Below are 24,995 nucleotides of genomic sequence, written 5' to 3' on the forward strand. Positions count from 1 at the left end.
ACTATGATAAAACCATTAAGGTAATAATTCAAATGAAATTTTGGACATTAGATTTTTTTTAAAAGTAGAACACATTAATGATCATATGAGAACCTGATATATACTTAACGAAAATTAATGGTAAATAGGCCAGTCATCATAACTACTTCTCCACTTTCTATTAAGTTCCTTAGGAAACATGTCAAAAGCCCAAGTCTTTAATACTTACTTAAATACAAGTCTGATTTGAGTGTAAATCATTTCTATGGTATATCTGATACACTGGATGAATATTTTCAACAAAAAGCACAAAATTCAGCCAACATTGAGTTCACTAGAAAATTTCAAATGAACAACTATTAGCTAGAAATTAAAATATTTACATTGTGATTAGTAATGAACTGGTCAATTAAATGTAGTATTAAAGTGAAACATGAGAGCTGCCAAGTTCAGAACAGCTGGAATGTACAGGAGAAGGGAGGTATGGGCCCCTCACCTACAATTAAAGAATAATTCACACAGAAGGTACTTTAAGACGTTCTTGAAAAAAAGTGAGGGATGTAAACAAACTATGATGGAAATGTTTGACCCTTAAGATTAAAGGAAAAAATTGGAAAAAATAAATGACATGAAGAGAAGAACAGACAAAGGGCCAGGAAATAGGTCTCAGTGGGAGGAACAAAAATATGGGGTAGACGAAGAGTGCAATGGAAAAGGTCAACAGATCAGTATCATTAGCTGAATGGTCTCTGAACTGACTGCTAAGAGCGAGCTGAGCTCTTTTAGGTGGAAAGAGGAAGGCTACTGAAAGGACTTAAAATGTAGTATGAATAGAAAAGAACTTTTTCTGCACTGTTCCACTGCACTGAATCACAGCAGAGATAAGAGGGAGTAAAAGGAAGAAACACAGCAGAGTCTCTGTGTGTCTGCAGATACGGACCAGCATCAGGTAATATCAGAGATAAGCTATGGAGAATAACCTTGGAGGCCACTTTGCTTCTGTTACAAATGGGCTAGTTCATTCATTCAACAAATATAAGCAATACTGTATACATTAATGTGCATTTTGCTAAGCGCTGGGCAGGATACAAACGTATACAAAGTCACAGTCTTTGCCCTCAGGACTTACCATCAAACAGAGGACATACAATTACCAAAACTAGCAAGTGCCCCAGGGGTAGTTCAAAGTAACTGCTACAGGGTGTAGAAGTAAACATTCTCCCTCCCAGCTAGTGTGACTGGGGTGGGAGTTGGGGAGTGGAGGTGGAAGAGGGGTGCACTTTACTGATGAGGTAGCAGGAGCAGAGCTTTAAAGTATGAATAGAATTTCAGATGCTGGAGATGAAGGGAGCAGGGATTCAGGAAGGCAGGGCAACCTCGGGGTTGGCTGGAAAATAACTATAAAGAAAGACAGAAAAGAAAAAAAGGAGACTGGAGCCAGACTGTACTGGTGTGTTTTTTTTTGTTTTTTTTTTTTTTGCGGTACGCAGGCCTCTCACCGCCGCGGCCCCTCCCGCCACGGAGCACAGGCTCTGGACGCGCAGGCCCAGCGGCCACGGCCCACGGGCCCAGCCGCTCCGCGGCACGTGGGATACTCCCACACCAGGACACGAACCCGCGTCCCCCGCAAAGGCAGGCGGACTCCCAACCACCGCACCACCAGGGAAGCCCTGTACTGGTGTTTTTAATCTCCAGTTCACTAACACCAGCATGCATACGTTTGACAAGCATTTTTCAAATTCTTAATCTATCACAGAATTTCTCCTAGGAAAAGAAAAATTAACTTTGAAATTTCACGATTTCACAAGAAAACCATCCCTAAATTTAGAAAGTTTTATAAAAAGTAATCAGTTCTCGGCTTCCCTGGTGGCGCAGTGGTTGCGAGTCCACCTGCCGATGCAGGGGACACGGGTTCGTGCCCCGGTCCGGGAGGATCCCATGTGCCGCAGAGCAGCTGGGCCCGTGAGCCGTGGCCGCTGAGCCTGTGTGTCCGGAGCCTGTGCTCCGCAACAGGAGGGGCCGCGGCGGTGAGAGGCCCGCGTACCGCAAACAAAACAAAACAAAACAAAACAAAACATCAGTTCTACTGAAAGAGGCCAGCTAGAGTAAACTGGCTGGATGTCCTCACACAGGTCACAGTGGAGTCACTGTTAGTGAGAACTTCTCACACTCTGTCCGTGTGCTTTAACTCAATCCAGGAGGACTACCTCTCACAGGAAAGAGTTCAGTCACTACTGCCAAATCAAACTTAGCTTCTACACAAAAAGTATCAAATATGATTTTGGTGCTTCAAGTTTTTTACTAGACTGGGCTCAGAAAAAAATCACCAAACTCAATACAATCCGGCTAACAGACTTCAAACCTTTCCTTATTCTGAGTCACTTAAACATATCTTTATTTGAAGCTTTCATAATATTTCACACTTAGTTTCTCTTTATGGTATCTGGCAAAAAAATCTTAGTATTCCTTAAGCCAACAGAACACTCCTATTTTAAATAAACAGCAGATAAGGGGGTGGGGTGGGGTGGATGGACGACGTGACCCAGCAATGCCTTTTCTCACATTACCTTAACGGGCGTCTTGGCTAACCGACTTGTATGGGGTGCTTATTTTATCTGTCACCTTGGCTGGACCACAGTGCCTGCGTATCTCGTCAAACAGCATCCTGGATGTTTCTGTCAAGGTGGTTTTGGATGAGATTAACATTTAAATGGGTGGACTTTGAGTTAAGGGGATTACCCTCCATAACGTGGGTGGCTCTCATCCACCAGGTGAAGGCCTTAATAAAACAAACTGACCTCCCTGAGCAAGAAGGAATTCTGCCAGCAGACTGAGTTTGGACTCAACTACACCTCTTCCCTTGGGTCTGTCAAGCCTGCCAGCCTACCCAGCAGATTCTGACTAACCAGGCCTCCACAACTGCCTGAGGGAGCTGCTGAAAAGAAGCCTCACTCTCTCTAAGATACACACATTCTGCCTCTCTGGAGAGCGCTGGTTAATACAGATGGTAATGCCAGAACCAGGACTACAGGCTATCAGTCAAACGAGTTTCATTTCCAAGGAGAGGAGAATAAAGAAGAAAGGAGAAGGGTGTAGTCAAAGGAAACAACATAGCTAACTTACACACACCTCTGTTTTTATTTCTCTCTACTTACAGCAAACAGGTTAAGTGTATAAGCAAACCAACTTATACATACATATTTTAATGCTCTAAAACTAAAAAGTTTACGTTGGATTCATAAATTATCTCACAAAATAAATACTGAATGTTTTTCCTTTCTAGCCCGTTTTTCTTAAAGCATCCACACATGTGTACACATCACCACCTTCAGCCCAACAAGAGTTCCAGAATTATTAGATCTCTACTTCCTGCCAAGGATGACAGATCCCAGTTACTGAGTTACTGATCTGCTACTACATAATCATTAGTAGTGACAAAATTAATCTTTATTTATTAAATAACAACTATATATATCAAAGAACTTCATAACTCTATCATCTCAAATCAGTATTTCTATTAATAATAAAGCCAATGCTATTAAGCAAAAGCTTCAGTAACATTCTGGGCTATTTTCAAATGGTGTTTTTAGGCTGTCTATGCCAATTATCCACCTTAATATGAAGTTTCTTGTGGCAAGTCAGCAACTTAACCAGTTGGTTCAATTATTAACATTAGAAATCTATGTAGGGACTTCCCTGGTGGTCCAGTGGTCAGGACTCCACGCTTCCACTGCAGGGGGCACAGGTTCGATCCCTGCTTGGGTAACTAAGATCCTGAAAGCCATGTGGCACAGCCAATAAATAAACAAACAAACAAACAAATATCTACGTAGACCTATTAAGGTTGGTATCGCCTCATTTCATCTAAACCTGACTGAAAGGAGCAAAGAATATAATTAACTCGTAATTATATTCATTCTCATAGGGTAAATATCTCATCCGCAAATCATAACAACTATTTGAGAAGGGGTTAAAAAAAGGCATATCATACAGCTTCTAAAGAATGTTCTTCAGAGTAAATACTTGATTACTCCATATATGAATATCTTATGTAGCTATCGTTGAAAAACTATATAATATCAAACTCCAAAATTTAATTTTCAGCTGGCAGGAAGGTGGGCACGTATTTTTAAAAAAACTATGATAATGAATCTTTCCTTCAAGAACTGAAGAATAATTCAAGAGGCAGGTACCTGAAACAGTAAGATCCAGCCTGGGACAGAGGTTATAGTTTTAAGGAGACGATGGTGCAGTGTGCCTGTGATGCACAGAAGGGTCAGGAGTTTGGAAAGATCACTAAGAAGTCACGCACAGACAGTACAGGAAACTGCGCTTCAGATGGGAAAGCCAAAGGAGGCAGCAGCAGAAAAACAACCGCTTACATTTTACAAAATATTTTGGATGAACACACTTTTAAACAGAGAGCAGTGGCATATCAAGAGGGGCACAGGAGTAGGAGCGGTTTGACTCAGTGAACAGGAATATTTTATCACTGATACTGTTCAGAATTGCCAGCATACGGTAACAATAAAAAGTAACGGGCCTCCCTGGTTGCTCAGTGGTTAAGAATCCGCCTGCCAATGCAGGGGACACGGGTTCGAGCCCTGGTCTGGGAAGATCCCACATGCCGCGGAACAACTAAGCCCGTGCACCACAGCTACTGAGCCTGCGCTCTAGAGCCCGCCAGCCACAACTACTGAGCCCGCGTGCCACAACTACTGAAGCCCGCGCACCTAGAGCCCGTGCTCTGCAACAAGAGAAGCCACTGCAATAAGAAGCCCGCGCAGAGCAACGAAGAGTAGCCCCCGCTCATGGCAACTAGAGGAAGCCCGTGGGCAGCAACAAAGAACCAACACAGCCAAGAATAATTAATAAAGAAATTTTTAAAAAGTAACTACTTTTCGTCTGTTTATTATTTTTAAATCAGCTACAGACAGTGCATCCCTCTGTCACCTGCACCTAAGTGCACTGCTCCACTGCATCTGTCTCCTGGTACACCACCAACAGAGACTTCTGAGATAACCTGCTCTATACTGTCTCTGTGCCAAAGACAACTTGTTCTGGCCGTATCAATAGAAAGAGCTCTCCCAAGAGAGACACAAAAGAAATCAGACTTTGAAATTATTTTCACTACTGTAGTTAATACTAATGTGAGTAGTTCAGGGATATTATACATTAACATAAAAATTAAATACTGGTTTAAAAATCAGTTTGTATTCATCTAATGAACATACATATTTTAATGATGAGAAAATACTTACATTAGAAAGAAAATGCAGCGTTATCGTAGCATAATTAACTCTATGGGGAAAAACCAGATTCTATTCTTCTAGAATCATAAAAAAGGTCAGTAACTCAAAAGTAGTAATAGTTTTTCCCTAAGTTGACTCTACCCCTAAAAGCCGAAATTTATATTCAGCTTCACAGAGCGACAAAGGATTTTCTTTTTTTTTTTTTTTTTTTTTTTGTGATACGCGGGCCTCTCACTGCTGTGGCCTCTCCTGTTGCGGAGCACAGGCTCCGGACACGCAGGCCCAGCGGCCATGGCTCACGGGCCCAGCTGCTCCGCGGCATGTGGGATCTTCCCGGACCGGGGCACGAACCCGTGTCCCCTGCATCGGCAGGCGGACTCTCAACCACTGCGCCACCAGGGAAGCCCACGACAAAGGATTTTTCACATTCATGTTCTATAAATTCATTGTTTATAAATAAAATAACCTAATTCTACTAAAAATAAAGGAAAATTTTTTGCATAAGGGAAAAAGTTATTTCAACCAAATTTCTGATGTGTTATTGGTCCTACTCTAAATGGTTTCTAGATTTGACAACTGGAGATAAAATAACTACCACTAAACTTATTTCAAGGAGATTTACTGAAGACAGATGAAAGAACTAGAAACTAAAACACCTGACTGAAGGCCAGAGACTGAATGCATTAAACACAGAGCAGCCTGGAAAGAATATCTGCGTGAGGGGCAGAGCAGCTCCACCTCCAAGTTGGCGACGGGTTTTTTCCTAATGTACACATGTGACTAGAGACCAAGTCATCACTTCCAGCATTGTGTTTATAATTGTTTGAAATGAAGGCACACTTTACTAGAGTTACTACATTACGCAATATGAAAGGGGAAAAGGGGAATTTGAGATTTACATAATTTAAATCTATGAAGATTTAATGAACAATGCACCATTTAATCACCAATTTAATGCTATATGGGTTTTTTTAAAAAGGGCATAAACTATTCTGCCATGTGAAATAAAAATAAAGTCAGTTTCTGAAGTTTCTAAATTCGTAAAAATTTATTGCAGCTTAACATGACAAGGCACTCAATAATGTACTCAATCATGATTATTAAAGGCTGTTGGCAGAGAGACTGCTACTAACATAGTGGGTTTAAAAATAAGCAGATGAATGCTCCTCTTCTAATATACAACTTAGGATACAGTAGGCTCCAAAGGGTTATTTTCAAGTTACTCATAAACATACCAACTTCTAGAGTTTGTCTGGCATATAATATTCAATGTAAAGCAGGCCAATACGTTATTTACAGACTTGAAAAAAACCCCGAAAGCTTAGCAAAACAAATGTGCCCTCTTTCACCTCTTAAGCACCAGCTTAACGTATGTCAAGAAGCAGGATGCATTACACAAAAGCACAAGGCTAGGCTAGTTTTGAGACTAGCATTCCCACTTCCTCTATAAGGTTTGCAGGCCTGTATAGCACAGATATCTAGAGACAACTAAAAAATCATCCAACTCCAAATGCATCTTTCTGGCTTAAACCTAACTACATTTCAACTTACCAAATCCCTGTGCAACACCCAGTTAGCATGCAGGTAGTGAATCCCATCTAGGATCTGATACAATAGTGACTTCACCATTCCCCGAGGTAACTGTACTGGCTTCTTGTTTGCTTTAGACGCTCTGTGAAACTTGATTATATGCTGAAAGAAAGAAAAATATCACCAGAAGCTTAAAAAAGGAAAGACAGTTTGATATATAATATTTTCCCAACAGAAAAACACTCAGGGATTTCCGAAGATTTGAAAATATAATTTCACGTTCTGCTGGATAACATAAATAACCTTAAATTTTCCAAATAACTAGAGCTAAAATGTCATTTCCTAAGCATATGATACAGTCTCAGAAAATAAATGATGACAACAGAGAAGTAATGTGATTTTATTTTTAAAGTATAATTAAAAATTACTTTCAGAGTTACTTGACCCCTGTTTATCTGGTGAAAATTTTCAAGAAAAGAGTATTTTTTATTCTGCAGTGATTAAACGAAAAAAAAAAAGAACAGATAGAGTTCTGGCTGGTTGACATAGCATAGATGTGGTACCTATTTACAATACATGAGTTATAAAGAAAGCAAATGGGAAAATATTTCAATTAAGTACACCCAAGCACAAAGGAATAACACGTAAATGACCAATTCACACTGGACATAATTAGAAATATGAAAGCTTCTTCAGACGAGAAAAAAAAACAGCCTTGTAACATCCATCAAAGGTTTCTAGGTATCAATATAATGTTAGTGGACATCCAGTAAACACAATACCACTTTATAAACAGAAAAATCATTTTACAAATAAATGTACCTCAACAGAAACAAGATCCAATGTTTCAAACTCTTGACAGGTTTCGTTTTAATTAAAGCGCTCTTAAACTGCAAGAAAATCTACAAGTCAGCTGCAGCCAACTCTGCTGTGTGCACCACTGCGCACATGCCTGTGTCTAACATGCGCAAGAGCAGACTCCTGACCAGTATTTGTGAGGGAATATCAGGCGTATTCTTGAACTTAATAAAAATAATTAAAAGAGGAGTGATATATTTAATATTATACATTAACCTTTTCATTTCTACTTTCTTATGATATAGAGGTAGAAAATGGGTAAGAAACAACTAATGACTAATGAGTGAAGCAGTTTTATCTTCCAAAGAAAAAATAAAAAGCAAAGGTATATTTCAGAAGGTAAGGGGTATCAGTCAGTACATATGTAGTATGATTAATCTATGCTTTCGTAGCAGCATTACATTATGTTAACTTCCTTCTCAGTAATTTTTTTAAAGTATTTAATAAAAGGCAAACAAAACAGAGCTACAATAACTCTTAATGATCTAGACTGTTTGTCACCTATCCTAAGAAATGATGTGACAATCAAAAGTCTGTTCACCTTAAGAAGAACCAGTGGCCCTCAGAGCTTAAAAAAAAAAAAAAAAAAGACTAAAATACATTAAAAAAAATTAAAACCTGCCAGAGTAAGAATGAAAGGAACAAATATTTAGGGAGGTAAGATAACCAACTGATGCCATATACCACTTCTTTAGTTATATTCTCATTAGGGTATTACTTTTTAACCAATATTTTATAACTACAAAAAACTACAGTAAGAGAATTTTTTACCTTCATTTTTATTCCAGGGCAATATAACAAATATGCAATATGTATACCATAAGATTTCACCAACACCTAAGTGATTTTTTTAAATGACTCTTTTTATTGCAACTGTTTCCTTACCCTCTGCTGCCTTACCCCATCTAATTCATTTCAATATTCAAATTAAAATAAGAAAATAAAATGGATAAAGAATAGGTTTTAATAAAATTGAATCACCATTTGGTTTTTATTAAAATGAGCATTTAAAGTACTTATCTGGCTTAAATGAGTATTAATAAGATGATGATAAAGCCAATGGTGACTATATGCACAACATTACACGCAGTATAATCTGCGAAAGCATAATTATACCTACATATAAAATTAAATATTACATACCTGTTTGTGAGAAACCATAGTGAATACAATGCGATCTCCTACGCTCAACTATGTTTTATTACAAATCACGTTTATAAACCAGCCTGGATATTTTCTCATAAATTTGGATTATATAATTTGATTTTGTGTTAGATTTCAGTATGATGAATGTTCAATTCAATACTGGCCACCCTGATGTAATGAATTTTTATTAACAGAATCCTAATTTGATTAGATTAGATCTCTTTTAAAAGAACAGAAGCCAACAAGAAAAAAATATTTACAACCAGTATGAACCTTGGACAATAGTTTCATAAAACAGAGAGAAAATTTCATGTGTCTATTTTCTGTTTGAAAACAGTTCTTTCCAGATAACTTACAAAAATAATTTGAATCAAACCACATTTAGTCATGGAAAACAGGAATCTACAAACAGTATGAAAATATTTTTTTCTAAATCTGAAAGCATATGACACCAAAATAAGTTTCAGTTTCTGAAGTCTGTTAAAGTTAAAATTACGTAAATGAGGATACTTCTGGAAATTAGCAAAAGAGTTTAAAACTATTTAACTATTTTCAGAAGGTGAATTTACTTTTAAACAGTTTTACTAGGATTTGTGCTAGTTTTATTTCAAAATTTTGTATTTGCATTTACGAACTACAGCTGATTGAAAGAATTATTTTGAAGATTTTGAAATTGAGCCAGGATACTATAATCCCTTGCATATGTTTTCTCTTTTATTTAGCTCAATAAATGCACAGTCACGCTAATTTAGTAAATATAGATAGGATGCAAAACACAGTGAAATATTTAAAGACCTTATTACTTAGTAAATATCAGAAAAATATATCTCACAGTACTGAAGTAGTTGCTAATGAATTAACTTGACGTAATACTGGGTTTTGTTTACTTGTTTTGTTTTTTAAACTGAAATCTGTGTTAACATGTTCTTCACCCAAGACTGATCAGGATATAAGTTTTCTATGTTTTAAAATTATTTGGGCTATCCTATTATAGATTTTCATCTATATATATCATTAATCTTATCCCCAAGATGGCCTTTCAGGTTTTTTTTAAAAAATGTAGCTGTTATATTTAATAAAGGAGTAAATTTTATAGTTACTTAAGGCTTCTGTAAATCCTATTTTAAAAATAATCTGCTGAGGGCTTCCCTGGTGGCGCAGTGGTTGAGAGTCCGCCTGCCGATGCAGGGGACACGGGTTCGTGCCCCGGTCCGGGAAAATCCCACGTGCCGCGGAGCGGCTGGGCCCTTGAGCCATGGCCGTTGTGCCTGCGCGTCCGGAGCCTGTGCTCCGCAAAGGGAGAGGCCACAACAGTGAGAGGCCCGCGTACCGCAAAAAAAAAAAAAAAAATGTAAATCTCATACAAAGATGAGCTCCCAAAATTGTTTTCAGTCAGTCCCTCTTAATCTCCAACTGAAACCATGGCTCCATGTCCACCAACAATTCACCTTACCCAGAGGTCATGTTCAGCGTAGTCAAACAGAAGCCATACTTTCCTATCAGCATGAGACAGAAACACCTTCTGAAGAGAGATGACATTTGGATGCTTAAGTTCTCGAAGTAACTGCAAAACAAAGGAGATTCATTAAAAATCTTTGCCATAAAAATAGCATTAAAAACCCCATACCATTTGTAATTCAAAGGCAATACAAACCTAATGGCAATCAATCCTAAAATTCTAATAAGTACCCATACAATTTTGAGATGCCCATAAAAATGAGTAAAAATCAGTGGAGAAAAGATACTGAAAAGATATAACTGTGTAAATCTGTCTGTATGGTTGCTATTGTTTAGTTGGTTTCTTTCTTTGTTTTGTTTTAATGTTTTCATTATGGTAAAATATACACATAACATTAAAAACCGCCATTTTAACCATGTTCAATTCAGAAGCATAAGTACACTCACCATGCTGTGCAACCATCCCCACTATCCGTTTAGAACTGTCTCATTACCCTGAACAGAAACTCTGGACCCATTGAACAATAACTCCCCACTTTCCTCTCCCCCTCAGCCCCTGGTAACCTCTATTCTACTTTCTGTCTCTATGAATTTGCCTATTCTAGGTACCTTATATAAGTAGAATCATACAGTATGTGCCCTTTTGTGTCTGGTTTATTTCATTCAGCATAACGTCTTTAAGGTTTATCCATGTTGTTGCACGCATGAGAATTTCATAGCTTTTTAATGGCCAAATATTGGGTTGGCCAAAAAGTTCCTTCGGCTTTTAAGTATAAATTAAAGACACATTTTTCAATTTCACCAAGAACTTTACTGAACAACGTATTCACCGTTTTGCTCCACTACTTCTGCCATTTTTCAGGCAACTTCATAATTCCATCTTCCCAAAACTTTTTATCTTTTTGAGCAAAGAACTGTTCCAGGTGCCTTTTACAGTCTTCCAGGGAATGGAAATTTTTTCCATTAAGAGAATTTTGTAAAGACCGAAATAAATGGAAATCCGAAGGTGTAACGTCTGGTGAATACAGCGGATGAATCAGAACTTCCCAGCTAAGCTGTAACAGTTTTTGCCTGGTCATCAAAGAAACATGTGGTTTTTGCGTTATCGTGATGGAAGATCATGCATTTTGTTGACTAATTCTGGAAGCTTTTCGTCAAGTGCTGCTTTCAGTTGGTCTAACTGGGAGCAGTACTTGTTGGAATTAATTGTTGGGTTTTCCAGAAGGAACTCATAATAGAGGACTACCTTGCAATCCCACCATATACACAACCTTCTTTGGATGAAGACCAGCCTTTGGTCTGGTTGGTGGTGGTTCATTTCGCTTGCCCCACGATCTCTTCCATTCCACATTATTGTACAGTATCCACTTTTTTTTTTTTTTTTTTTTTTTTGCGGTACACGGGCCTCTCACTGCTGTGGCCCCTCCCGTTGCGGAGCACAGGCTCCAGACGCACAGGCTCAGTGGCCATGGCTCACGGGCCCAGCCGCTCCGTTGCATGTGGGATCTTCCCAGACCGGGGCACAAACCCGTGTCCCCCGCATCGGCAGGCGGACTCTCAACCACTGTGCCACCAGGGAAGCACTAGTATCCACTTTTAATCACCCGTCACCATTTGTTTTAAAAATGGAACGTTTTCACTACATGTGAGTAGAGAATCGCCTGCAGAAATACCTTCAAGAAGGTTTTATTCTCTTTAACTTATGCAGAACCCAAACATCAAAGCGATTCACACAACCAAGCTGGTGCAAATGATTTTCAACGCTTGATTTGGATATTTTGAGTATGTCAGCTATCTCCCAAGTGATGTACCGTTGATTGTTCTCAATTAAGTTCTCGATTTGGCCGCTATCAACTTCAACTGGTCTACCCGACCGTGGAGCATTGTCCAGAAAGAAACCTCCAGCACAAAACTTCGCAAACCACTTCTGACACGTTCGATCAGTCACAGAACCTTCTCCATACACTGCACAAATCTTTTCTTCGTTTCAGTTGTGTTTTTACCTTTCTTGAAATGATAAAGCATAATGTGCCAAAAATGTTGCTTTTTTCTTCCATCATCAATATTAAAAGGCTACACAAAAACTCACCAATTTTGATGTTTTTTTTAAAATGCATACTAATATGACAGCTGTCACAATACAATCTAACAAAATTGTTTCTAATGAAGTTAAAGACAACTCAGTGTTACTAGAGCTGTCTTACGGGAAAACTGAACAAACTTTTAGGCCAACCCAATACATTCCATTCCATTTATATACCACATTTTGTTTATTCATTCATCAGCTAATGGACACTGGTTGTTTCCTCGTTTTGGCTACTGTGAATAATGCTGCTATGAACATTGGTGTACAGGTACCCGAGTCCCTGCTTTCAATTCTCTGGGTAAATACCTAGGAGTGGAATTGCTAGATCATATGATAATTCTATGTTTAATTTTTCGAGGAACCACCAAACTGGTTTTCACAGCAGTTCTACCATTTACATTCCCGTCAGCAATGCATGAGAATTCCAATTTCTCCACACCCTCACCAACTTTTAGTTACCTTTTTAAATTTTCTTTTTGTAATAGTCACATCCTAATAGGTATGACGTGGTATCTTGCTGTGCTTTTGATATGTAATTCCCTAATGACTAATGATAAGCATCTTTTCATGTGCTTACAGGTATATCTTCTCTGGAGAAGTGTCTATTCAAGTCTTCTGCCTAATATCTAATATGCGGGCTCTAGAGTGTAGGCTCAGTAGTTGTGGCGCATGGGCTTAGTCGCACGCGGCGTGTGGGATCTTCCCGGACCAGGGCTCAGACTGTGTCCCTTGCATCGGCAGGTGGATTCTTAACCACTATGCCACCAGAGAAACCCTCTCTGCCTATTTTTGAATTGGGTTTTTTGTTGTTGCTATTGAGTTGTAATTCTTTACATAGTCTAGATATTAATCCCTTAGCAGATATATGATTTACAAATATTTTCTCCCATTCTACTAGTTGCCTATGTTTTGACATCACAAAACAATTAAACTTAAAACAAATCTGTAGCTTGTAATTATTTTAAAAAACTATCTACAGTCGTCCCTCAATATTTGAGGGGGACTGATTCCAGGACCACCCCTCAACCCCACCCTGCCCTAGGAGGGTACCAAAATCCCCGAATGCTCAAGTTCCTTATACTTTAAATCATCTTCAGATTACTTATAATATTTATTACAATGTAAATGCTATGTAATTAGTTGCTGGAGCATGGTAAATTCAAATTTTGCTTTTTGGAACGTTCTGGAAATCCCCCCCCCAATATTTCCTATCCATGGTTGGTTGAATCCATGGATGCAAAGGGACAACTGTAACAGCAACAATAGAAAATACAACATTCATCGCCACCAAATATCAGATAAGAACTAAGATCTGTAACTCTGTGAGATACAGTACGTATTTTTTCTATAAATTACAAAGGAAAGTTGAATAAAATTTTGTAAACTTTTCACAAAATAATAAAGAGCTTATACAGACAGAAACTTGCAAGTAGAACACATTTGCATGGGTTTATTAACCCTTCTCATCTCCTAGAAAGACATTCTTCTATTTAAAATCTTTTATCTCCTTATTTTATCTCCATTTAATAACCCAAGTGGCCCTAATGATCCGTAACTTAAAAAGCATTCCCACCCCACCATGCAAAAACAAATACAACAGCAACAATGACAAGAAAAAACTTCTCATGAAGCCTGATATTCTGTCTCTATCAGTTAGAACTGACTTAGTGCCTTGCAAATGTGTTCCAAATACATGACAGACATGTGAGAAAGTCAAGGTTTTAGAACTTAGGACTTCAGTACCTTTTCTAAGAACACTCTTCACCAAAACAAGTATCAAGGTAAATGTAATGTTACCCCTGTTACCTTCAGGGGCTCTGAAATGAATTCAGCAAAGGAAAGACTATGAATGGACTATATATTAAGTCATTTATATTAATGATTACTCACTGGAAGTGATGGTTATTTTATTCAGGAGCAAGATTAAATTCAAGTTATATATTTCTGCTTTTAGAATATAATTTACAACTTATGAAACTCCAGAGATATACACAAGTTCTCAGAAACTTAAGGTCAATATCTAAAACTGACCATTTGCTAATTAATAAACAAGGCAAAGAATGTGATACGGGAAAGCCTGGACTTCAGGGTCGCCCAAGCTCAGCCAGCTGGCTGGAAGAGTGGACCTGGCCCTAAGTGCATGTCAGTTCTGGGTCAGGGTTTTCTCCACTACCTCGCAACTGGAACACACTTCTCAGCTGGGCAGCTATTTCAAATCCTTTCTGGAAATCAGCAGGGTAGAAATTATAACAAACAAACTCCAAAGCTTTGGCAAAAGCTCTCTCCAATTATTAGAAACCTACATATAAAGCTATTCTTAGATGTCACCTCCATCTCACCTCCAAGATGAGGTTTAGCTCTTGTATTAAAAAGGAAACAGCAGCAACCATTTTATTAAGCTCTTCCTAGGTGCCAAGTATGGGGCTAAGCATATGACATGCACTATCTCACTTAATCATGAATTACCCTATGAAATATTTATACTCTTACTTTACAAAGAGGAAATGGTGGTGTAAGGGGATTAAATAATTTGCTCAAGGTCACATTCCTAGGTAGTGGTTAGAATCAGGATTCAAATGCTTTTAAAATTAATTAATTTCTAAAATACAAAGCCAGTAATTTGGTCTAACAACAACACGTCCCAAGACCTAACACCCAGGGGGAGTAATTCTTATCATCCAGAGACACAGATATTTTAAATATATACTAGGTTATGAACTGGACAATGGTAGGCACTGTGTCTAGCTCAGCACCGCACTGCTAGTTTCTAGCACACTGCCTGGTACGTGCTCATTAAATACCTGGTAAAGACATGAATAACTGAGTTCACGAATAAAGAAAATACACCAACTAAAGGGCATCATACAACACACTCTTTGGCTTCTAAACTGTGGACTAAGATCAATGCTTTCATCAAAAAATCAATCCACTTTTATTTTTAAAAAATCTGATTAGTCAAATATTAAGTCTTTGAGGGCAATGATTTTAATAGTAAGTGCTATTACTATGGTAGTAAGTAATGGTAAGTGTTATGGGCTGTCCTCCCAAAATTCTTGTGTTGAAGCCCTAACCCCCGGAACTTCAGAATGATTCTATTTGGAGATAAGGCCTTTAAAGAGGCAATTAAGTTAAAAACAGGTCAGTAGGATGAGCCCTAATCCAATCTGAATGGTGAGCTTACAAGAAAAGAAGATTAGACGCACAGAGAGATGACCACAAGAAGAGGCCACAAGAGGGTGGCCACTTGCAAACCAAAGAGAGAGGCCTCACAAGAAACAACTCTGCAGGTGCCCTGATCTTGGATCAACAGCCTCCAACGGTAAGAAAATAAGTTCCTGTTGTTTAAGCCACCCAGTCTGCAGTATTTTGTTATGGCAGCCTTGGCAAACTAGTACAGTAAATAGCTATTACTACTGAGTAAGTACAACACGCTATGCTGGGAGATGGGTCTCTGCGGGATTGGAGATGGAGCTGAGAGTCTCAGTGGCGAAATGCCTCTAAGTAAATATTTACGCTGAAGCACTTCCAGAAGACCAGGAAGCTGGGCTACATTTAGCAGAGCTAATGCCTGCCACATGCCAGGCCCTGTGGCAGATGCTGCACTAGGTGCCGGGATATAAAATGTGCTGAGACCTTCCGCTGAAGTCCTCTGGCAGCAGACAAGTTCAAGTGAGCAGGCAGTTCGCGTGCTGTGGCTGCAGCAGTGCTAACTGGCATTGACTGAGGAACTAACGTGCACCCAGAGTTTCCTGTGTCCCAGAAGTGACCTACGCTCCTCATGCACTAAAACCCTATGAGATAACTATTATTCTCATTTTACAAAGAGGAAACTACAACACGGGGAAATTACATCACCTGCTTTGGGTCCTACAAGCCAGTTGAGTGGTAAAGCCAGAATGGGAGCTCAGGTAACCCGGGGAGGGTCTTAAGTGCTCCATGGAACCCCGTGAGGCGGGTGCTCAGACACTGGGGGTGGCGAGCAGTTTTCACACCTGATGGGCTTCAGCACCCCACACAGAGCCCATGGGCTGCAGATGCCTCTTCTTGGCACTGTGTAAGATGTTTTTGCCTTTTTGAAAATTTTATGTCCAAAAATGTTTAATGGAAAAAGGTTTAAATAAATTTATACAATGGTTTCATCACAGAAACCACCTAAGTTTTCCTAATTCTACTGGGAATAAAATCTTATAATTTCCTGAGTACTAAGATCACTGGTAAAAATACAAATGTTTTAAAACATCATTCATCATAAACTTAATTCATTCTAATTAATGCCACACAATATCACACTTAATCTGAACTCTAAAAGTACAAATAAAAAATAAATAGCATTTAAAACTATCTTGTCAATAAATACCACTTACATGGTGAGTGAGAAATAGGTAAGAAAACCTCTAATATTCTCAAAATAACATTGATTTCTAATACTAAAATTTTACAATATAGCAAAAATAATAAATTCTAAATGTATGCCCTAAGTATGAGAGTTGAGTTGAAATTACTATAAAAGCATCAGTAAAATTATTCCAAAATTATTTGTTTTTTTTTAAGCTGTGGAAACTTTTCTTCAATTGAATTCTTGCAAATTAATTAAAGAAAAATTTTAAAAACCTGAGGTGCCTAGGTTAAAGCAGATGTGGGCTTTAACAGCAGCTGAACTACAAGGCAGCCCCTTGGTACACAGAGAGCCCACTGAAGAGTTCTGAACACCACTAAGCTAAAGGGATCATGACTCACAGAAAGCTCTGGAAATACACAGCAGGCCTCTTAGAATACAGTGAGGATGAAGACATGCAAAGCTCTTCACTTCAGTAGAAAGTCTCAGAGTTCTTTCCTTCTTCCCTCCCTTTTACAATTATTTACTAAACAAAAGACTATGTGTAAGAGCTAGCACACACTGGTGAAGAAATGCATTCCAGTCAGGCAAAGGTAGGACCACAAACAGAAAATAAGTTAACAAAAAATAAAAAGAAACTCCTTATAATTTGTAATAAATGCTATGAAAGGAACAAACTGGGTGTAGATCGTAAGAGAATAATGGAGGTGACTGGTGGGGAAACCGGACTTCTCAGACAATGGACTTCCATAATAAATGTGAGGTCTGAGAAGACTTGTCAGACAGATGGGATCCTTTTTCCTTTTGAATTTTTATTATAGAAAAATTTTCAAAAGTAAATAGAATAGTAAAATAGAACCACCCCCATGTATCATCATCCACTCACAGCCTATCTCATTTTATCGATATTCATATCCGCTCCTCCCACCCCACCCTGAATTATTTTGAAGTAAATCTCAGACATATGATTTCATCTATAAATATTTCAGTATATATTGCTAAAATATAGTCTCTTTTCTCTGACCGCAACAGAAAAAAATTAGTAGTTGACAACAATAAATTATCTGGAAAGCCTCACATATTTAAAAATTAAACAATATATTTCTAAATAATCCATGAATAAAAGAAAAAAATCACAAAGAAAATGGAAATTATTTTGTACTAAATGATAATAATAATACAATGTGACAAAATTTGTGGAATGCAAGTAAAACACTACTTGGAGGCAAATTTATAGTTTTAATTGCTTATATTAGAAAAGAACTGTTTTAAAAAATCAATGACCTAATGGTCCACCTTTAGAAGATAAAAAAGAGGGACTTCCCTGGTGGTCCAGCGGGTAAGAATCCATGCTCCCAATGCAGGGGGCCTGGGTTTGATCCCTGGCCAGGGAACTAGATCCCACATTCATGCCGCAACTAAGAGTCCATGCCACATCTGAGAAGTACGCATGCCACAACTAAGAAGTCCGCATGCCGCAACTAAGAGTCTGCATGCCGCAGCTAAGCATGCCACAGCGAAGATCCCATGTGCCGCCACTAAGACCTGGTGCAGTCTAAATAAATAAATAAATATTTTAAAAAAGAAGAAAATAAAAAAGAAATGCAGGCCAAAAGTAAGTAGAAGAAATAATAAAGATAAGAGCAAAAATCAATGATACAGACAGAGAACACAAATTACCAAGTCCACAATGAAATAGGGACACCACTATAGGAGCCACATTTGTGAAAAGATAATAAGAATATTATTAGCAACTTTGTGCCAATAAATTCAGTAACAAACAAAATGAACAAATTGCATAAAAAATAGGACTTATCATACACAAGACCAAATATTAAATGTGAAGAGCTCTATCTCTATTAAGGAAATAATACTGGTCGGTGAATTCTGTCCAACATTCAAGGAAGAATAACTGCCAGCCATACAGAAACTCTGTCAGAATGCAGAGGATGAAGAAAGGCTGCCAAACTTGTTCCGTGAGGACAGCACAACTTCGATACCAAAGACAAAAACATTACAAGAACGATAATCATAGGCTAACATTCTTCAAAAGACCTAAAACTCCTCAGCAACACCTTAGTAAATCAAATCAAGTGATATATAACCAAGCAGGGATTATTTCAAAACTGCAAAACTGGATAAATGTTAGAAAATTAATCAATGTAGTCTACCAATATAACAGAATAAGAGAAGAACTATATAGTCATTTCAGGACATGTAGAAAAAAAGCATTTGATAAAATTCATTACCATTTACAAAAAAATAGAAGGGAACTTCCTAAGCCTGACTGATGATATCTATAAAAAACTTATAGCTAGCATTTAACTTGATGGTGAAACACTGAAAACACTTTCCCCCAAGACTGGGAACAAGTAAGATGCCTGCTCTCACCACCATTCAACATCTTCTGAGAGGCTCTAGCCAATGCAAAAGAAAAAAATCAAAAGTATAAAGAGAGAAAGAAGTAAGACTATTCCTATTCATAGATGACACAATTACTTATGTAGAAAATCCCAAAGACATCACCAAACCTACCAGTGAATTTAGAAATATAATTTATATATTTTTTAAAAATCAATTCTGAATACAGAAGCAAACAAGTGGAAAACAAAAATTTAAAAATAATCCCATGTATAATAATGTCAGAAAACATAAAATCCTTAGGAATGAATTTAACAAGTGTGTAAAGCCTCCACACTAAAAAACTATAAACATTGTTGGGAGAAATTTTTTAAAAACCTTAAAAAGTGGAAAAGTATGTCTTTCTAAGCCATGAAAGAAACACATACTTTCATGGCTTAGAAGTTCCAATATTATTAAGATTCAGTTCTCCCTGAATTGATGCAAACCATAATGTTAGCAGGCATTTTTTAGAAATAAAAATTACTAGCCAATTCAACAATGTACATGCTAATGCAAAGGACCTAAAATAGCCCAAACAATCCTGCAACAAAAAATAAAGCTGGTGGCATTATACCACTTCACTTCAAGTCTTGCTGTATGTAAAGTAGAGTTATCTGGTATTGGCTGAGGATAGACAAAGCAATCAATGGAACAGAAGAGAGCCCAGAAATAGTCCAACACTTACAGTCATTTAATTGTTTACAAAGATGCCAAAGGAATTCAATGGGAAAGAATCTTTTCAAAAAATGATGCTACAATTGTACATTCACATGGGGTGAGGGGAGGAGATGCTCAAACATTACATCAGACTACAAACAGAAATGAAGTGAACAGATCACAGACTTAGAAGTAAAGCTAAAATTGTAAGGCTTTAGAAGAAAACAAAGGGAAACATCTTCACAATTAGTGAGTAGATAAAGATTTCTTCAGCCAGACACAGAAAACAATAGTCATAAAAGGAAAACACTAGTAAATGAGACTTCATCAAAATTAAAAATTTCTGCTCACCTTAGGTTGAAGAACCACAATCAAGTACGTTAAAAATAAGCTTTCATTCTCCTTATTGTGCTTAACTGCATTTACAGTTATCAACATAGATAAAAAGCTAAGAATGTCTGTTCCTGAAATGAATGGAGTTTTGTTTGATTTTAAAACTTTTTGCTGAAGAATAATAAAGACAGAGGAAAGCACATGACAGCTCAGTGAGTTTTCACATGTGAAACCCACATGACCAGACCCAGAGCAAAACCAAGAAACAGAATAGCACCCTGAAAGCTCCCCCTTGTCTCCCCTCTGGTTCCTCCCTGCCCCTCTAAAGGTCATCCCTATCATGATGCCCAACATCACTGACCATAGTTCAACAGATTTTAATTCTTCAAAAGCGACTAGAACATAGAGAATAGTAGATGCTGCAGAACTGACAGCTAATGTACAGATATCTTGCCTCAAGATACAAGAGTATAAGAATTTTATCAATGAAATGAAATACATTTCCAATACAGCATACCTTTGGTTAAGAATGCCCTCCATCTCATTCCTATTCTTCCCTCATCGAGGTAATTCTTACGTGTCCTCCAAAATCTGAAACCTTCCTTGATTCTCTAGTTTAGATACATATACCCTTTTCCCATTCTCTATTCCCTGCTACCACAGTGCTCAGCACACCATTCCTATTATTAGAAGAATTATAAGCCTTTCCTCATCAGTGTGCAAACGCTTAAGGCCAGGGATCCTGACCTGCTCTATGTGTTCTACGTTTACTTCTTCTTGGTCTAGTTCCTGTCAACATGATACACAATAAATGACTCTTAGTTGAAAACCCAGTGGTACAGAATCTGTTAAAAGAGTAATAATATTTAAATTAATACCTCCAGGTCGCAACAGCCTATATCTGTGTAGACAGAGGGCTGAAAGCAATAAAAGTAAAGATTATTACAATATATATTCTAGAATATTCTGATTAAAGACAGAAAAGACAAGTTTGGACCCATAGTTTCACAATAGTAAAAGCTGAAGTAAAGTCTCAGAGAATACTCACTTTAAATGTAAGAATAATTATTTAATAATGCATTAACGTGAAGAATATTTTCCTTCAGAATCAAATTGAGATTCTAATTACCATATGGCAATGGTATGCCTCCAAAAAGGGGGGGTATATAATTTTACTTATTCAAATGAACAGAAAGATACAATGAAAATCAAATAATCTCATTTTAAGTTCATAAGTAATGACATTAATCTCATCTTATTAAAATAGAAATATTAATTTTATATGAATTAACATATAACATAATAAACAATTTTATTGCACTCAATGAAATAATAAGAATAACTGGATCCTTAACTATTTAGTGACATTTTTTGGAAAAATATATAGTTACATAAACAACTGAGATTTCCTTAACCCGAAATAAGTGAATTTACATAGAAATTTTTACTAGAACTACATGCCACCTTTACTTCTCTTTAAAAAACAAATGTATTTTGCTATAGATAGTAGATATGAAAAATATTTCTCAACTTTCAATCAATGTGTGTATGTGACAAATACAATTCAGAGACCTATATAGGTGACACCCATAAATCAGCTGACAATAATGATGATAAAAAGAGCTTCACTTACTGCTATTTCTCTACATGCCGACATAGAGATCCCGGTTCCTTCTATTTGTTTTAAAGCATAGTCTTTATCATCTTTCCTGTAAAAACAAAGTTATTTTAATATACAGATAAATCTAAATGTATGTGCATTTTTAATAAAATAAAAAAATATATAAATCACATACACTTTGACACCTTTCAAATATAATCACATAATTTCATATGGGAGAAACTTGAGGTAATCTATTCCAATCCCATTACTTGATGAGGGAAGTTAGATTCCAAGGAATAAAAAGACTTGTCCAAGGCTCTATGGTTATTTGCAGAAGAGAAAGATTCAGAAATGAAGCTCCTGACTTCCAATAATAGGTTCTTTCTGCTCTAATATGTATACACTTCCTGTGTGTGTGTGTGTGTGTGTGTGTGTGTGTGTGCGTGTGTGCGTGCATATATAAAACATGGTCTCTTAAAGCCCATTTGGATATTGGGGTGTCAAAAAAATTAAGAAATGAATGCATCATTCATAAAGTACAAAATGGTTATGATTTAAAACACGTTATATAGTTCATATCCCCAAATACCTTCAAAGGGATTCACTCGACATAAGTTTACTGAGCACTTACTGTGTCTCCAGAACTGTGATAAGTCCTGGGGATACAAGGGAATTCCTTCCTTTATGGAGCTTTCTGTGGCTACTGGTGGTGAGAGATAACTAACCCACCACAAGACAATATGATAATGCTGTGACAGAGCAAGTACGAACCGCAGAGCTACCCAAAAGTCACTCTTTTGCCTGGACACCCAGGCAAAGCCTTCTCAGAGGAAATCCCATCTCACTGAGGCCCAAATGGCAGTCCTCAGACTTTCTGGACTCAGGACCCTTTTACTCTCTTAGATGTCTCTGAGGACCCTGAAGAGGTTCTGTTTGTTCTATCAATATTAACCCTCTTAGAATTGAAAAATGGGAACTCTTAAAAAACACAACCTACAAAAGCACATATCCATTATCCACCAGAGCAATGGCATCATCACGTGTCACGTCACCTTTGAGAAAAACCCACTGTACACTCGCGAGAATCAGCGTGAAGAAAGGCATATAACATAGCACTGTTATGAAAACAGTGTTGACCTTGCAGACCCTCTGAAAGGATTTTGAGGACACCTAGAGCTTCCCAGATCGCACTTTGAAAACTGTGCTGTGTGTGTGTGTGTGTGTGTGTTAAGAGGGGAACAAAGTGTGAGGGCACATGAGGTGAGGGGAAAGCGCTTGAAGAATATACATTAAACAACGGGAGATGAGGATGGGGATACAGTTAGGAACCAGATCATAAAAGTCTTTTTATACTCCAAGAACAAGAGGAGACGCTCCGTTAACAATTTTTAAACAGGAGAATATCAATCCTCCTCTGCTTTGGCGGCCTTTTAAATGTTGGGGGGCAGTAAATAAAGACAGGAAACCGAGAGACCAGCTAAGTCCACAGTGTCCAAACTACTCAGGTGGGAGATGATGCTGGCTGCTGCCAAGGGGACAGACTGGAGTGACGGAAGGCAGACCAGCAGCACAAAGGACAGAACCCTGGGGATGAGGAAGGAGATGGGGTCAGACATAATGACTCCTGCCCCAGGGAACAGGCCAACACAACATCATCCCCCGGAACAGGAAACACAGCAGGAGGAAAAGGTCGGAGGGAACAGGAAGATGATGGCTCCACTGTGTGCAGGCTGAGTCTGGTACCTGTGAGACACCTAGGTGGGGATGGCAAGCTGAATGAGCACGTCTAAAGCTCAAGAGAAAGCTGAAGATATCAGCATATACATACTGTCAACCAAGCCAGGAGAGTACATGAGGGGAGGCCAAAGAGCAGGACTGGTAAGAAAAAGATTTTCCAAAAAGGGCAGAATAGTAAACAGTATCCAAAGCCGCCGAGAAGTCTAGTGAGGTGAGGAGTGAGCAATGTCCACTGAATTTAGCAACGATGAAGTCACCAGGGGACACTGGACTAGGCAAAAATAGTCGCAGTGACGTACTGGCAGATACTGCAGAAGGCTGGGGAATGAAGGAGGCATAAGTCAACTGAGACAATGAAAGTAGGTAATTCTTTGAAGGTGATAAAATAAGGCAGCAGCTGGAGGAATACACAAGGTTAAAGAATTTTTTTTAAGATGTAAGAGGCTTGATTATGTTAAGTACTGAAAGGAAGAACTCAGAGAAAAGGAGATGAGAGGGAAAAACGAGAAGAGCAAAGACTGAAATGCTGGGGAGAGATTAGATTCAGAGCGAGAAGGAGAAATGTGTCTTCCATTGTTAACAGGAAGACAAAGGAGGGAGGAAAGGATAGATACAGGTGCAAAGAAGTTGGTTCAGAGGCAAAAAGTCAGGGGAGTTCTCATTTTGATGGCTTTCATTATTTTTCTGATGTTGGAAATGAGGTCAAATACTAAAAGTAAGGGGCTTCCCTGGTGGCGCAGTGGTTAAGAGTCCGCCTGCTGATGCAGGGGATACGGGTTCGTGCCCCGGTCCGGGAGGATCCCACATGCCGGGGAGCGGCTGGGCCCGTGAGCCACGGCCGCTGAGCCTGCACATCCGGAGCCTGTGCTCCGCAACGGGAGCGGCCACAACAGTGAGAGGCCCGCGTACTGCAAAAAAAAAAACAAAAACAACTAAAAGTAAGGGCAGAGTGATAGAGCCGGAGTTAAGGTTTGACTGAACAGATGAGTAACTCCTTATAAAATCAATAAGTTTAATACTTTATCATTTTAAGTTATCCATAAAGTTTACGTAACTTTATCTTTCCTTTTATAACATATTTACACCATATCCTTAGTTGTAAAAACAAATCACAATTACATTATTTTTCTGAAAAAAGATTTGTTTTACGACAATCAGATTTACAAGTACTTTCCTGTAAAGCACCATGGGCACACATTATATTAAAAATACACTAAGAATATCTGTACTTAATGTTCACCAAGTCTGAATGATTTCTGAAAGAATTAAAGGAGACATTAAAGAGGGTGACACAAAAATAAAATGAAATTGGGATCAGAATAAATCTATTAGAGATTAGACAGTTCATGTGCATGGTACTGATTTAACCAGATGGTCAACCCAGGAGTGTAACAGGTTCTGTTATATCTACTGTTGAGGATAACTTCCTAGACTTGAGCCTTCTAAGGAGAGAGAGAGAGAGAGAGAGAGTGGTGGGGAAGGAAATAAATTAAACCAGAGACTAACTCACCTCCTTGACAACACCCCCTGGACTTTCTCTTTGTTAAAGACAGCCATGTGAAAATGTCTTCAAAATGAGCTAAAAAATTCTAATCTGCAATCAGTTCTCTCCCCCAT

At 38.1% G+C, this 24,995-nt stretch overlaps 1 protein-coding gene across 11 annotated transcripts in view; it reads right to left on the reverse strand.

Annotated features, from left to right (window-relative positions):
- Positions 1 to 24,995, reverse strand: part of CDK8 (cyclin dependent kinase 8) — a 115,867-nt gene that overhangs the window by 48,572 nt on the left and 42,300 nt on the right. For 6 of the 11 annotated variants that reach the window (XM_089899709.1, XM_089899708.1, XM_089899710.1 and 3 more), the window contains 4 exons: positions 21,672 to 21,747; positions 20,917 to 20,955; positions 10,219 to 10,329; positions 6,783 to 6,923 (listed from right to left, as the gene is read on the reverse strand). In XM_089899709.1, coding sequence (XP_089755835.1) covers positions 6,783 to 6,923; positions 10,219 to 10,329; positions 20,917 to 20,955; positions 21,672 to 21,747 — 367 coding nt within the window. The remainder of the gene's footprint in view (positions 1 to 6,782; positions 6,924 to 10,218; positions 10,330 to 20,916; positions 20,956 to 21,671; positions 21,748 to 24,995) is intronic. The other 5 variants (XM_089899711.1, XM_022574529.2, XM_022574528.2 and 2 more) reach the window with 1 other exon arrangement.

This window comes from Delphinapterus leucas, chromosome 18, assembly GCF_059928025.1.
Source record: "Delphinapterus leucas isolate spDelLeu-1000000601 "Yukka" chromosome 18, BTC_Dleu_Yukka2, whole genome shotgun sequence".
NCBI lineage: Eukaryota > Metazoa > Chordata > Mammalia > Artiodactyla > Monodontidae > Delphinapterus > Delphinapterus leucas.